This window comes from Mandrillus leucophaeus, unplaced genomic scaffold (assembly GCF_000951045.1).
Source record: "Mandrillus leucophaeus isolate KB7577 unplaced genomic scaffold, Mleu.le_1.0 Scaffold5, whole genome shotgun sequence".
Taxonomy (NCBI): Eukaryota; Metazoa; Chordata; class Mammalia; order Primates; family Cercopithecidae; genus Mandrillus; species Mandrillus leucophaeus.
The window spans coordinates 13,436,812-13,453,610 of NW_012105364.1; the positions used below are offsets into that span (position 1 = coordinate 13,436,812).

Sequence of the window (16,799 nt, forward strand, 5' to 3'; positions counted from 1 at the left end):
CAACTCAGCCCTGAGTTGTAGCTAATATTCTTGTGAGAAAAACCCAAGCCTCCATTTTTAAAAATGTTAATCCTAAGCTCTGGCCATTATTTTGTGGAGACTCATCTAGAATCATCTAGTCACCTAAATAACCTGATGGTGAATGCAATGAGCATTTCCTTATAAAATTTAGAAAAACATCTTATTTTATGCACAGTTGTCTTCACAGTTTTGTCTATTGTAACTATTGTTACCTAGGTGGAAAGTGTGTCAGTAATAAATGAAAACATTCACTTAGCAAAGTCCTTGGTACCTCATATAGTACAAATGGTGGTTAATATTATTATCTATATCAGTTTTTCTTGACGTGTGATCCCCAGAATAGCAGCATCAACATCGCCATAACTTAGAAATGCAAATTTTGGGTTTCACTCAAACCACACCAAATCTTCTGAACCAGAAACTCTGTGTGTAAGGGTCAGCAATTTGTGTTTTGACAAGTCCTCCAGTTGATTTTGATCTATGTTAAAGTTTGAGAACCAGTGATGTAGATTAATGCATGCACGAAGTAAGCTTATATAATTATGCAGGTCTTCAATGGCCACAAATTTTCAAAGCAACATGTATATGGGTGTATATATATATATAATTACATATTTCATTTATATATGTATAGCATACATATATATGAGATATGTCCAATCATATATGCAACATATATGTAAGATATATAGTGCATTATATATGTAAATACACCATATACACATATTTATATACAGGCACTGTATACACACATGCACACACATGTAGTCTTGTGTATAGACTTTTCTCAAAAGTGCTCTGGGATATTTGATCTTAAATCCTTTAATTAAGGAGTCAGAATGATCAATCTATGGCATGAAACCTAGTTTTTACACAAGATGGGATATCATATGAAAGCACAATCAGCTGGTTGCTTTGTGTTTTATAATGAGGAACTAATTGTACTGATTTTGCTTTTATTTGAGACTAAAATATCTGTTTTTGTATGGCTCAGTAATATACAGAAGTTACCTAAATTAAAAGATTTAATTTATAGGTAATTAAGAAATAAAAAACTAAGATTAACATTTTAAAATATGTTTTGAGAATAAGATAGTATAATTTTGGTGTTACAATTTAAGCATTACATTTATTTAATTGGTCCCCAACATGAAAGCATAGTCTTTAAGAGAGAGACACCAATAACACATTTCCAGGCTCAGTTTTGTATTTACTCATGTGATCTGGATCAAATAATCTAGTATCTTTGGGTCTCAGTGTACTCATTTATAAATTGTGGATACTAACATTTGCCTTATCTATAGTATTTTGAAGAACATATCCTGTAAATTGTTCTGCATTCTAGAAATACACCATAAAATTTTAAGTTTTAGAGCTAGTCTGCATGCATTTGATGAAGAGATATATTCAATTATTGGATAAGACAGACTACATATGATTTTATAGATACAGTTTTAAAAATAGGCCAGAATTTTCCCCTAATCTTGTTTGATCTTATTTACTTCACTAATTACGTTACTTGATAATGTTGGATGTCATATTCATATTGTTTTATCCTAATTAGTGGGAGAACATACTCTTGATAATTAAATAAATCTAATTAGTGCACTGAAGAGAAACTCGTTAAGCTTTAGTCAATAATTTTAGGTTTAGCATCTCATTATATATATCTTTCTATAATAGTATAGTCTAGCAAGAACATATCAATGTCACTACCTGGTAAAATAGACGGATTCCTGATATTTTCTTTTAGCATAAATCTAATGAAAATTAAGAAGTAACTACTATAATTGAGAACAGATAACAGTTCATATATATGACAGCACTAATGACTACAGTGACCTATGGATTCATTATTCATTCTCACATATCAGCATTTAAGTGTTTAAAATGCAATGTTAAATAGGTATCAATTCATAATACAGAAAAATTTCTCTATCAAAATGTACAAACTTTTAATTGCTGCTGCACTGAAGAAAAAAATATACAACTAATTCAAAAGATGAAATAGCAAAGAGGAAAAATATCCTAATGAGACTGATGTCTATGTTCTGCATTACAAATATTCATTTTTATACAATGAGTGCATTTCGTTACATTAGCCTATCATTTAACTGTTAAGATTTAAATAGTTTCATTATTAAATTTCAAAATACCTTCACATTTAATAAAAGCAAATTATAAAATTCTTATGACCAATTCAATGAAAGTATTAATTTTCTATACTTAATAGAATTGAACTTCCCTCTTCTTTCCATTGGCATTTAAAGCAGACATCTGTATTATATACACTGCACATAATCTGCTCTAAGAAACATCTGGTCAGTAACCTAATTTGCATAAAATACATTCACAAATGAAATTCATTTCTACAGAAAAATGTTTCGTGTTTTACATCTTGCCACACAATACCTATATATACTGTACATATTAATGCCCTTTATTTAACTTAAAAAGGTGTGTAACAAACAGCAGGCATAAAGTAAAATGTGTTTTGATGGTTTACACTGCCCTCTTTAGGCAACGTTAAGATAAAGAAAGAAAAAAAATTAAAAATTTTTTAACTTCATCATTAACTCTCAAAACTTAGTAATAAAACTTTTTTTAAAAAAATAAAGCTCCCCGGCCGGGCACGGTGGCTCATGCCTGTAATCCCAGCACTTTGGGAGGCCGAGGCGGGCGGATCACAAGGTCAAGAGATCGAGACCATCCTGGTTAACACGGTGAAAACCCCGTCTCTACTAAAAATATAAAAAAATTAGCCGGGCCTGGTGGCAGGCACCTGTAGTCCCAGCTACTCGGGAGGCTGAGGCAGGAGAATGGCGTGAATCCGGGAGATGTCACTAGACACAGCTTGCAGTGAGCCGAGATCGTGCCACTGTACTCCAGCCCGGGCGACAGAGTGAGACTCTGTCTCAAAGAAAATAAATAAATAAATGAATGAATAAATAAATAAATAAATAAAAATAATAATAATAAATAAAGCTCCCCAAGTTGATATGAATGTGCAAATTAACTAATTCCTTTCTATGAGGGTGTGTCAGAGAGAAGTGCTTATGTTACATTACCCTCAGATTTAATAATTCATTTTATAATTAAATATAATTAGTTTACAACTTATTTTAGAACAAAAGTATGAAAATTAAAATCATCTAAAATAGCATACTCTGATCTTATTTTAAAAGCAGAGTACTAAAAATGTATTATGCAAACAGAATTGCCCCCACCCATAAAAGGCATCCTGTAGAGTATGAAATATTGACAATAAATAAAAATTGTTTTGTTTGGAGAGAATCAAATTAAAAACCAAAACGTGTTAAACAATTGTTTGAAATAGTAAATAAAATTATACTTTAGAAACTGGAGACTGATTTCTTGAATGTTTTGATTTTAAAAATGATGATGTACCATTTTACCAAATTTCTATCTGTTCATAATTTTTCTTTTACTTTTAGAGCAAGCAAACCACCACACCTCAATCTGTCCTTCTGATCCATAACTAACCTGCCTCTGAAACGTGGAACACTTCTGAGTTCTCGCTAGTAACAGATGGTGTTGGGGACTGTGGGAATCCAGGAGTTATTTCTGAGTCACCTGCTGCCAGGATCCCATCAGCATCTTTTTCATTAGTGTCTGGAAAACTGAAATCTGTGGAAGTCTCATTCTCATTAAGGCTATCTGAGGTACCTTGCCCTGATCCACTTTCTTCATCACTTGTCAGAACTGCCCATGCTTTAGATTCAGGGCTGAGAGGAAGCAGAGCACTACCAGTCTGAATGTCATTTTCCTCTTTTCCATCATTGTGCTTTTGGGATAGCCCATTTGCTGATGGTGATTTACCAGGACTTCTGTCCACACCAGTTTGACTGTCTGAGGATACACTTGTGACTCTATTATCTTCTTCAGAATTCTCAGATAGTGAATGTGAGACTGGATTATTCTGATCCATAAGATTGTTTTCGTGGGTGTCTGAATCATTCATTACCTTTTCCTGTGATTCTCTATAGGATGAGCATGACATACACTTATGTATGGATAGGCCATCACTATCTCTGTCATCATCATCATCATCACCATCATCATCATCAGTGTCACCATCTTCACCACCACCCACTAAATCGGCATCAGATCTGGCACTATGACTCAGCTCAGAAGTTGCCTTAGAAGGAAACAGCAACTTGGTTGTGGTTACAGAACCATCTCTGTTGGGAGAAACAGCTGTAATGGCAACATGCCCATTTCCTATAGGAACAGAATGATCAGTAGATACAAATGTATCAGAAGCAACTGTTGGAATACCAGTAAATACCTTATCAGTAACAGAACTTTTGGTGGAGGTTAAAATTTCATCGGAATGTATAAACTTATTTATTAGTGTATTTAATTGTTCATCAATTGATAAAACAGGTGTAGCAAATTCATGCCTTCCTTTTGGGGGATAGGCCTGCTTAATCTCCAAATTGGCCGTTTGGAACAACTCATCATTACTGTACAAAGAAGGTACCACTTGGTGGGAACTTTCACTTTTAAACAAAATTGGTTCGTATTTCTCACTTGCATAAGAAATGGTCAAACCTTGAAGTGAAGCAGAGTGCATATGAGAAGTAGGCGACACATCAAAACCTGGTACAGATGTAGAGTGCAGCATGTTTTCACTTGAAGCAGAATTTGATACAATGAGATGCAATATTGTAGAACTAATTTTATCAACCTTGGGGGTTTCAACCAATATTGGATCACTAGACACAGCTGGAAGAACAGTTTTAAGCAAGGTGTCAACATCAGAAGCCTGAAAGGAAGGTTGTAGCAATACTTCAGTACTAAAAGAAGCTGAGGTCTCATAAAATAAGAGCTGAGTTGAAGGAGATAACATTTCACTAGAAGCAGGGTCAGAGGATGCTGGCTCTGAGTTTGCACTAAGCACAGGTTTAAGTGAAGTATCACCAGATGCTTGAAAGACAGTATATGTAGGTTGAACTGAAAAGTTATTTTCTGGAACTTGACTAATCTCATGATCAAAAACCTTAGTGGTAGTATGAGCAAGGGACCCTGGAAACATGCCCTTGGTGCTAGAAATGGAAACAGAGGTTTCTTGTAAAGATGCATTCAACTTATTTACATTATCATGCATGTTGGGCATGACTGTGCTTTCAGAAGGGTAAACCATCTCATTGAAAGAAGGAATTTGCAGTTCAGTCTCATTTCCATATATTATTTCACTTTTAGAAAGCGCCTTATTATCATCACCAAACACAGATGTTGTATGTGTAAATTCAGCTACAGAAACAGGTGAAGAAATGTTAAGGGCTGTTAGCCCATCTGTGTCAGGTAAAAGAAATTCACTATCAGAAGAGTCTCCAGACCATTCCCCATCACCAGAGAGGGCATGAGTAGGCTGCAGTAATGATGCAGTTGGGGTAATTAACGAAGACTTAGGTATTGGTATATGGCTAGGGCCACTAAATAAGGAACCCTGATATGTTACACCCACAGAATCATGCACAGGTATTGCAGAACTGTAAGAAACAGTGAAGATATGTTGGGAGCCCTCGTTATTAGAAAAGGCATAAGAAGGTTCAGGCCCTGAAGAACGTGCATGCATCATGGCATCACTGCTGGGTGGTTCAACTTGAGAAAACATAAGCGTTTTATAAAGAACACCAGATTCACTACCAAATTCCAGCGTCTCTGAAGCAGCATGAGTAGTAGTCAGATGTGACAGCACATCAGAATACTGAACAAGGCTGGGCTCTAATAGCAAATCACCCCCAGCCACTGGCAGAGAAGCATGCAAGGGCACCTTATCACTCTCGGCAGCTGAAGTAACTTGTGGAAGGATTTGAGAAACTGTATGCAGATGGCGAAACAATTCACTACTGAAGGAAGCAGAGGAAAATGGAAGCAAAGGTGCACCATCATAGGAAGACAGGACGGATTCAAATGACACATCAACACTGGGAAATACAGGCGTAGCATGCAAGGCCGAATCACTACTTGAAGCAGCAGGGGTAGTGTTGAGGATCTGATTGTCAAGCAACAAAGGGGTGACTAGAGGAAAGACTTCACTACTGTAGGAAGGTTGAAGAGGTGTCTCACCATTGTATACCGGTTGGGTTGTCTGCGAGCGTACCACATTGACCGTGGAGACCAAATCCTGTTGTCTGGAGGATGGGGTAAAAGCATGAGGTGTTACCTCAGTTGGGAAGTAGGCAAAGGTAGAATAATGTGGCATTTCCAGATCTGTAACTGAGGGACCCTGTGACATCACAGGGCCTGCAGAAAAGGACTTGGTTGTCTTCTCAGATTCATCCACACGTATCTCAGTGTAATTAGTCTGGAGAAAGCTCTCTCTGCCTGATCCAACATCGGGCTGTGCTGTTACATCTGTAAAGCTAGGAAACCACACATTTCCCTCCACAGAAGGATCCTTTAGTGATTCTTCTGAACCTGATGAAGTTGAATCTTCAGAAGCATTTCTAGCAGATTCTGGTATAAGGACATCGTATGTGATTGTCTCTGGGTTTTCGGAGGAAAATATATACCCTTGGGATATGTTCTCAGAGATGAATGGGATAGCGGAAGTTGCGGGACTGGAGCCTGAAGAATCATCAGCTCCAGTATCAAGCTTGAAACTGGTCAATAAACTCTCCTCCTCATATTCTGTTATAGAAACTGCATTTAAAGATTCTGCAGTCCCCGACAAGTTCATATGTGGAGATCTAAGAACAGTTTTAGAGCCATCATTTAAAGAGGCTGAAGTACCTTCCACTGTGTGAGGTGGCAGTTCAGTTACAGTCTGAGAAGTCAAGGAAATATCTTTTTCTGTGGCTAATTTAGTGATTGGTTGGGAAGTGGAATTTAAAGATGTGTTGGGAACATCACCCTTTCCAGAGAATTCACTTCCTCTTGTTGGGGATCGGTTAGTCTTGGCTTCATTATATTTCGTCCTTATGCGATTGTAGTGTGTTGTGGTAGAAATCTGGGGTTCCTTTTTCCTGATTTGATTTGTGGCACTATCTCTACCAGGATTCACAACAGCGTCTTCTTCAACGTCTTTTCCCTTTTCCTCCTCCTTTGAAAAGCAAACAAGATTTAATGAGTCATAAGGAAATAAGAGAAAAAATCTTCATAATATCTTATACTGCCAATCATCACTTGTGGTACCCTGGGAACTTCTTATCCTCGTAAAACACCATTCTGTACAATGCATGCTTCTAACCTACAACCTTTATCATCCACTCTCCAGAGAAATAATTAAACGTTATGAAAACACCTAATTCATGGCTGCCTTTATTTTAATGCTATGGAAAGAAGTGGTTAAATGAATAGATACCACATATTTAAAAGGAAGACACACTGTAGTTATTTATTGACAGTGTTATTTATATGGTATTTATTTTGTTGTTTTTATATTTCTTTGTTCATCAGGCATCAAGGTAAATAGCCATTGTAGCTTATTGTAATAAGAATTGGTGATGAAACTATTTCAAAGACCAAAGTACTTGAACATTCAGAATACTTAATAATATATTTTTAGAACAACTCATAATTTTAAGGTCATAATAAAGGGAAGATTTAGAACTATAAGAGGTGTTTGGTTTTATTTTCCCTTTTTAAAAAATATTTTCCACTTAAGACTTAGGCAGATACTTCAAAGGCAACTTGTCAAAGTATGATTCTACTCCTAGTTTTTAAATTTTGTGTTTCCCTTAGACTCACCAATCAGGAGGCTGAATCTTCCACGCAATGACCAGGGAAGACTTCTAGTCTTCTGACTAGAAGTCAACCAAGACCTATGCTTTCTCTCTCTCTCTCTCTCTCTTTCTCTCTCTCTCTCTCTCTCTGTGTGTGTATATATATACACACACATACACACACACACACACAAAACTGGGCATATTATATCTAACTATATACCTATATACTTAGAAATCTCAATTGTCAAAGTAATCAAGATTTTTTTTTTAAGTTTATGTGGGGCATGATTTTGTCAGTATCTTTGTACCCAACAACTTGTTAGAATTGTCATTTATTTGATCATCTATTAGATATTTTAAGGCCATGTTACTTAAAAGAAGAAAAAAATTACTGAGTACAGCCATTGAGAACTTGACCAATATCAGAAGAAAGAATCTGAATCTTAACCGTGTGTGCTCATGAGCATGAGTCTTACACATGGAAATCTGCACTGTATGAAACACACGATTCCAAGCTTAATGATGGCCTCATTATTTACAGTTTAATTATTTGGCTGGTTGTATTTTCTGAAGCATATGTGACAACTCTAGGAAGTTAGTGCACTTGATCTGAATTATACTGCATAGCAAAAATAGCTACTCTCTCAGATTCCCTTGACAAATTTCCTTACAAGTAGTCAGTATTCTTCAAGAAGTTTTACATTCTGTGTGATACCTGGTTCACAAGGACCACCTGAGAGATTTTGCCAAATAATTTCCTAAATAAAATATTCCCATAATCTACAAACCTAAAAACTTCATGCAAAAGGAAATAAGAATAATTTGCCTTGACTTGTTTTTAGGGAAAATTGGTTGGTGCCAATTATCTCTTCTTTCCTTAGAAGTTCTCATAAATATTTGTTTTATAATTTGATCCAGAGTTTTGCTGAGGATCAATATTAAGCTTGGCAGTGTGGAGTGTGGAGTTTCTAAACTCTGCCTTGCTTTTGCAAACCTAAATATTTGCCTGGTTTTCTGGTATCACTCCACACTCTTTCCCTCTACCAAAACTCTGTTCAAACCTTCATTTTCCTGTCCTTTCCTCCCATTTTCAGCAGATGGCCTTCCTGTTTACAGGGAAAAGAAGCCACTAGTCAAAAATACACTTCTTCCTAACACTAAAAACAGGGGCCAACCAAGTTCCCCTTGCCCCTCCTGTCCTGTTAGAACTAAAGAGTTGTTTTCCTTCCTTTCTAAAGCTAATTCCCACTTCTGTGGTTTAGATCTATTCCCTATCATGAACCTGGGAATTGAACGTAATTGAGTAGTTCAACCTATTTTGTGTTTCCAATTTGTTTTCTCAAATTCTCAAACAGATCATTCTCATCAGCTTAAATCAACTCCGATCTCTCTTATTTAAAGGGAACACAAAGGAAAACCTCTAATTCACCTTCTAGATATCATTCTACTTCTCATCTCTCCTTCACAGCAAAAGTTCCCCAAAGATATGTCACCTGTTTTCTCTATATGATCTAACAATGTCTCTTGACTTCCACCATACTATTACATTTCTTTCTCTTTGCTTACATTTCCACATAAACATACTTTATCATATCCTCCTATAAGCAATGTAAATTTTCATAAAATTTTTATTATAATATAATGCTACACACCTCTTCTTGTTACATATTTGGGAAAAAAACTATACACACATCAGATACAAATGAGTTCTATAACTTTATGAGGTTCAGAACCTCTCAGAACCTGGTGAAGGTGATTAGACCTTCATTAATCCTATCCTACCATATCTTGTTGATCTCTAAAAGGTCACATTGGCTGTGTCAACATTTTAAGAAGAACATATCATTCATGCCCTATGATTACTTTATTCATATCTGACTACAAATATTTTAACACTCTTTCCTACAATTTCTTTATGGAGTTATTGTGACTCTTTCTTCCACTGTAGTTTCGATCTGTGTCATATGTTATCCTTCACAACTTCATTTAAAAAATTTAGTGTGAATCCATGATCATGCTACAGATACTTTGTCTTGGAAAGTCATACATTTCCTTTTGGAGAGGATCTAAGAAATATCCTTCAAACTCTTTTTTTTCTATATTCAGGGATTGAAAGTCATTATGAATACATTCCATGCATTTTCTAGCCTGTCATTCATTCCTGCATGAAGCAAAGGAAGTGAATAGTGGATTGGTTAAGCACTGTTTTCATCCCATCTCATAATCATGCTCCAGGAAGACACATTATGACACAGGTCTCTTTCGATTTGACAATATATTATTAATACAACAGTTAATTTCAATACCAAAAACTACTACCAATTTGCCAAGCCAAGCTTACCAATCACTGCTCCTGTATTCTTTATTTTAAATCCCCATCTGTGTGTTGGTAGCTGGCTCCCTCTCCCTTGGCAGTGCCAAGGATTCTTCCAGCTCAAAGAATTAGAGCGGCTGTTTCTTTGGGCCCTACCACCATGGGTAAAGCCCCACAAACCAAATAAGCCTAATGTCATAAGAATTCTTTCTCCTCCTCATTTTCTTCTAGATCATAGCCTTCTAACAACAAGTAATGACATTGATTTTTAATTCTACTCTGCCTTCTCAGGTGACTCCTTTCTCAGTGTATTGTATCTTCTCATTTTGCTTTCCACAGCCTCTCTCCACCTGTCTCCATTCTGTTCTAGGTGGGTAGCCAGAGAATGTGGTTATTCCCTGGGAGGTTCCTTACCTAACTGGTCACCACAGGATGACGCTGTCCCATTACAGAGACCACAGAACCTGCTGTGCCATTCTCTCTGCATCTTCTCCTTGCCTTCTTGCCTTTCAGATTTAGATGTAACAACAAGTCTCTGATACCATTCATCCCAAATGTACAATGCCAACCCCTTGTTTATTTGCATTAAGACTTCCCACAAATATGAATCGTCCTTTTTGATTAAATTAACCTCCATGACTCCACTTGGGTGTGGCATCTGTTTCCTGTTGGGACCTGGGCTGACGCACTGAGGTTCTTTTTTTCCTTCCTATCTAGGAACTTTTCTCTGACTACAACAAGCCAGCCTGCTCACACATCTTCACATTCTTCTCTAACAGGAAGATCTGCTTGTGTTTGTCATATATGCAAATGGCGAGACCAGAGGCACCGTGACAGGCATAGCTTCAGGGACCTCTATTGTAGAGTGTATGACAAAAATAAAGATATACCTACATTATGTAAGTGGAATAAGCCAGGAACAGAAAGATAAATACTGTGTGTATTCACTCCTATGTGGAAGCTAAAAAAGTTGATCTCATAGAAGTAGAGTGTAGAATAATGGTTATTAGAAGCTGAGAAATGTAGTGGGGAGGGGGCGACAGGAAGAGATTGGTTAAAGGGTACAAAATTACAGCTAGATAGGAAGAATAAGTTCTAGTGTTCGATAGCACTGTAGAATGACTATAGTTAGCAATAATATTTATTTTCAGATAGGTAGAAAAAAGGATCTCAAATGTTTCCAACACAGAAAAACAGTAAATGTTTGAGATAATGGATATGAAAACTACCCTGATTTGATCACTATATACCTCATAAATATGTAGAAGTATACATTCATTAGAAAATGGGAAACACTTAAAAATTTATATAAAGTCACATGTGTAGCCTATTCACACAGCTACATATTATACTAAATACAATATTATAGTTTTATGTAGAAATTTACTAGTAATTAACATTGGAAGATTTTAAATAACTTTTGTAGGCTTATGGTAAAAGTTGCTTTAGTGTTAATGGCAATAGAGAAGAAAAATAACTAAACATGGATCTTGTAACTAAAGTAACTCAGCATGGATCATGAATCATGGTAATGGGAATTACTATGAAAATAATCGATCATTCCTTGGTCCTTTCTAAAAAATTTGTGATGTGTAATACATACTATGTGAGATGGAACTTAAACAGAATATCATTTACTACATGGCACCAAATACTGAAAAAAGGGCTTACATCAGTGTGTCAGACCAATTATTTGAATTAACAATTCAGCATAAATATAATATCTTTTTTCTTTTTTGACTTAATTCTGTTGATCACTTGTAGGTATGTGTATGTGTATGTGTGTGTGTGTGTGTATATATATGTCTCCATATGCATGTGAGCATGTATGTACACATACAAATAAAGATATTCTTAGCTGAAATCTATAAACTCCTGTAAAAAGGTAGACTGGTCATTTTGGAAAAATAGTCCCTTGTGAGAGAGACTAGCCATAAAATGCATAAAATATCAAGATAGTTTTTACCTGTGAAAGACCTAATTGTTATTTATTGCTGGATAACAGCACTAGTTATCACACTTTTATCAGCTCCTACACAATCTATACACACGTACACAGTCATGCTATCATCAACAATAGCACCTGAACTGAATACATAATTTCAGTTATGATGAACAGCACATTAGGGCATACGATGAAATATAAAATATATTAAACAATCATTTCCTCTCTATTTAAAAAAAAAATGTTAAAATTTATAGTCTCAAATATCTGTAAATTTTATCTATAAATAGTATAGACTACTTGTAGTATAAGTGTCTGTTGTCAGCACAATGTCCTTCGAGTAAAAGAATATTTATCAAATTAAATAATAAACAATTTAAATGGGCAAAAAAATATATATAGTTTATATTTTGGGCCATATTTATCGTTGATCTATCAACACTGATTATTTATATATAAACTGTAGCAATATTGAAAACTGGTTAAATATAATTTTAGTTCTTCAGAAAAATTTTGACACTAAAAAAAATTCCAGTTTATAGCTGTAGTGCATAGCTATAACTATTTTTAAAGTTCATTGTTTTTTTCTTCATCACCATTTATATTTCTTGTTTCTTAGTACTATATCAATCAAAACATCTTTCAACTTCTTCATAAGAGAATCATGTATATCAATTATGTGACTATCTATATATAAAGCTTAGCAACTAACCCCACAAACAATGAATCATGCAACACAACTTTTATTCATGTGGCAATACCTAACACCTAAGCAACAATTCAAAATACACCGTTGAATATTAAAACATTTAAATATAAAAATGGCTATGATACCTTGATTATTTCTTCAGTTCCAATTAATTCAGGAAAAAGATCAAGTTCTACAAAATTAAAAACAAAATTATTAAAGTTTTTATTCAACTATTTCAGCCTTTGTGGATTTACCTTTTGGTGAGAGAAAAAATTAAAAAGAATCAAAAAGTTAATGTCAGCTTTGAAAATATAGACTTTCTCACAATAAAAATTCCAAATTTTACTTTTCAACATTACTGAACACTACAACACAACACTACATAAGCTTATATGTAACTCTACCCAAATCTTGATCTCTCGCCCCCACTCCACTCCCTTCCCCATTCCTTATATATAACTCTACCCAAATCTTGATCTCTACCTCCTACTCCACTCCCTTCCCCATTCACCACTCAACCCAAGTCTGATTGAAGCTAAGAACGGAGAGGAGGTCAGTGAAACCGAGAAAACTAAGTGTAAAGAAACGCAAATAATTTTTCATCAGTGCACAGTTACTTTCATCCTTAGCAGGGCTGATAAAAGCATGGCTGGGGAAATGCCAGGGATTTTCTGGAGAACTGGTAGAATTTATTTTCTTATTCAGCTACCTCTTCCTTAAGTTTCTATTTTGACTGAGGACAAATAATTATCTTTACTCCTCAAATCTGGCCTCATACCTATTTCTATACAGGGTGCTGCAACAGGTAAAATGAAGAGTGTTTTCCAGCAGGTTCTAGCCTTGCTGTCATCAAGAAGAAGCAACAGAGTGAATCTTGTGCATTCTCCCCAGGGAAACTCAGCTAATGCTGTTTACTTAAAGAATCTGATGACCAGGATCATTCAAGTCTGTTTGTCCCAACAAATCAGAATCAACATATGAATATCTCAGTGCTAAAACAGGACCTGTCAGGGAATGTCAGGGAAGACTAAGCTGGTCCTTTCTTTTCCTAAGAAGGAATCTAGCCACTCTACCACATTACTGAGGGGCCAGAGGAGAATTTTTCTTTAGTCTTGGTCTGAGCTGCCTGGGTCATTAAGAAGATGGTAGACAAAGTTAACTGTGAGGTTTGAGCATTATTATAATGATGTTCTTCAAACTCCCATGGCTTTATGGAATCTCAGGCTATCACCACAATTTATGCTCTGCACTATCCTAATGCTACTTATGTTCTATGTTTTATGTCCTCAAAGGAAATGTATACTCTATAGAAATTTCAAGGTATAACTGAACCAACATTAAATGTTTATCATACCCAGGTCTGTTTTCCAACACAAAGTTTCTTGAGTTTATTTTTATCAAGACTCCTGGGTATTAATATATTGAAAACTGTAAAATGAGAATTCACGTGAAATCTGTTAAGCATGCCTAGCTCCCAAGAAGCTTCAGATAAAGTTAATACTTTTGACAACTTAGCTGTTTCAAAATTACTTAATGTAAACAACTTCCTGTAATTTAAAAAGGAAAGTACTCACTAGAGACAATCACAATCTTACTTTTAATTCTCACTTTTTTTCTTGTTAAAACTAACCATTTTATTTTGATCATTAGTGGTCTCCTTCTATTTTTCTTCCTATGAAATCCTTTCCTCACCATCTGTTCTTCAAGCTCTTTATTTTTTACGTTTCCAAACTAAAGTGATTTCAATCATCTCAAACACTTGTGTTTTTGTAATCGCCATGCAAATTAATACATGTGAATTTAAAAATGAGATACAACTAAACTGTGACAGACAAATGACCTTCCATATGATTTTCTAAAAGCTATGACTAAAGAAGTTCATGCATGTAAAAAAATCTTCAAATTAAGCCCATTAGACAATACCTAGTTTTACTGAAAATAATTTGAAGTGTAGCCACTCTTTTTCATAGACTTGTGAAATATTTAATGCTCATAATGGCAAATCATAATCAAATACTTGTTAGTGGTGCACATACTGTAGGTTTTTCCGCTGTTAAGAGGCTATGGAAAAAATATCAACTATTTTCCATTTGTTTCAATATGCTTAAGAAGGTGTTTAAAATTTTTTTAAAATGGTCTAACTCCACCTAACTTCATACTTTTAATGGGCAAATATAATTTTCTTATTTAATCATAATAAGGGTTGGGGAAGGGTATGTATAACTATCACGTTGAGGATTTATTTCCTTTTTTCTTCAATTTTTTAGTGTGTATTGCATTCGACTTTTTTTTATCATTTTACCAGAGCATCAACTAACTATAGGGATTATGGTTTCCTTTCAGTAAATTACAATACAGGGTTTTAATCCAATCACATCCTCTAACGAATATTAATGACTTATACTATGATTGGATTGCTGCTTATTGTAATAAAACCAATACTTTCTCTTTGGGCCTCCTTAGCTCTGGGGAAACTTGTGTGGTCCTAGGCAGGTCTCTGAGCCTCCCTTCATTCCTTGGCACTCTCACGGGTGAGCACCCCCACGTGTTGGCACATTCATATTGCTGTGTATAAATCCACCTTGAAGGCTCTTTATTCTGGTTTCCAACTGGACTGAGATCATTTGAACTGACTGAAATTCCCAGGAACACTTCAATACCTCTATTTCTTAGAATCCAGAAGTCTTTTGCTGAATCTCCTCAGAACAATTGTGAAATAAAATAATTTTGAAAGATTGTTTCTGTCTTCCTAAAGATTTTGAAGCCATAATTCTGGATCTGTTAATTCAACACCCTGAACTCAAAGTTTAGCTCTGCTGATGGGCACAAACTCTCATACTGGGTACCCCTAAACCTGCTGCTTTCTCACAAGTAATAACTGATATTTTAGTAACCACTGGTTGGAGTCAGGCACTACTGATATATTAAATAGTTCAAAAATTATACTGATTTATAGAATCCTCTCTGTTCATCAAAATAGACTCCAGAAAGGATAGAAAAAGTCTGATAGTGAAGAACTAGCAGTATTTTTGTTTTGAGTGAACACTTAAATTCACATTTTTGTAATAACTGAAAAAAAACTGTTGACTCATTCTGGTTTTGTTTTAGGACACAGTAATGTTAGATTAAAAAAGCACATTAGGAACACATTAATTTTTTATAGCACAAAAAAGCAACACTGATGTAGGTAAGCAAGCAAGGCTTATTTAATTGTTTGAAGATAAGCCAAGTTTCACAGTGCACAAAATAAAAGCAGTGTAGACCGCAACTGCTTCAAGCTGTAATTCTACATATAATAATGTAATAACACTAATAGGAAGGATGGTACAGGTAGAGTAAGGACAGATGCATGGTGACTTAACAAATTGTTATACAACTGAAATCACACAGTAACAAGAAAACTGTTGATTTAATTCATCATGTATTTAAATCTAACACATGTAATTATCAAGGCCCTAAAACATGTACTTAAATAATCCCTCCATAACTGTATGTTAATTAGCTCTATCTTATATAAGAGAAATAAACATAATTAACTTAGTAACAATAAGATAAATATATTTATGAAATTATTTATTCATAAATATAATTATCTAAGAAGTCTTTTAAAAGAATATACATTTCTTTTTAACACTAAAGAGGCTCCTTGACAAATTTAAATTAATTTCCGAATGCAAACTTACACATTTTTTAAAATGGCAATTTGAAATAATACTTAATGTGCATTAGTTTATGGTGATACTTTTGTACACAAGTGTAATTAAAAGGTACAAAGAATAATGTAAGCAAATTGTTAATTTAAATGCACAGTTTTATTAAATTTAGGAAGTTAAAGGCACTATTTGGAAGACTGAGTTTTTCTTCAGGGAAACTGATTAAAATATTTGAAATCTGGCTGGGCACGGTGGCTCACGCCTGTAATCCCAGCACTTTGGGAGGCCGAGGCAGGTGGATCACAAGGTCAGGAGTTCCAGACCAGCCTGGCCCACATGGTGAAACTCTGTCTCTACTAAAAACACAAAAATTAGCCAGGCATGGTGCTGAGTGCCTGTAATCTCAGCTACTCAGAAGGCTGAGGCAGGAGAATCGTTTGAACCTGGGAGGTGGAGGCTGCAGTGAGCCAAGATTGCA

The 16,799-nt window shown here is 35.2% G+C and overlaps 1 protein-coding gene across 1 annotated transcript in view; it reads right to left on the reverse strand.

Moving 5' to 3' along the window:
- PTPRZ1 (protein tyrosine phosphatase, receptor-type, Z polypeptide 1) overlaps positions 1-16,799 on the reverse strand; it is a 90,155-nt gene that overhangs the window by 53,805 nt on the left and 19,551 nt on the right. Inside the window, exons 5-6 of the mRNA XM_011995971.1 lie at positions 12,812-12,858; positions 3,526-7,093 (exon numbers count right to left, since the gene is read on the reverse strand). Of these exons, the coding sequence (XP_011851361.1) occupies positions 3,526-7,093; positions 12,812-12,858 (3,615 nt within the window). The remainder of the gene's footprint in view (positions 1-3,525; positions 7,094-12,811; positions 12,859-16,799) is intronic.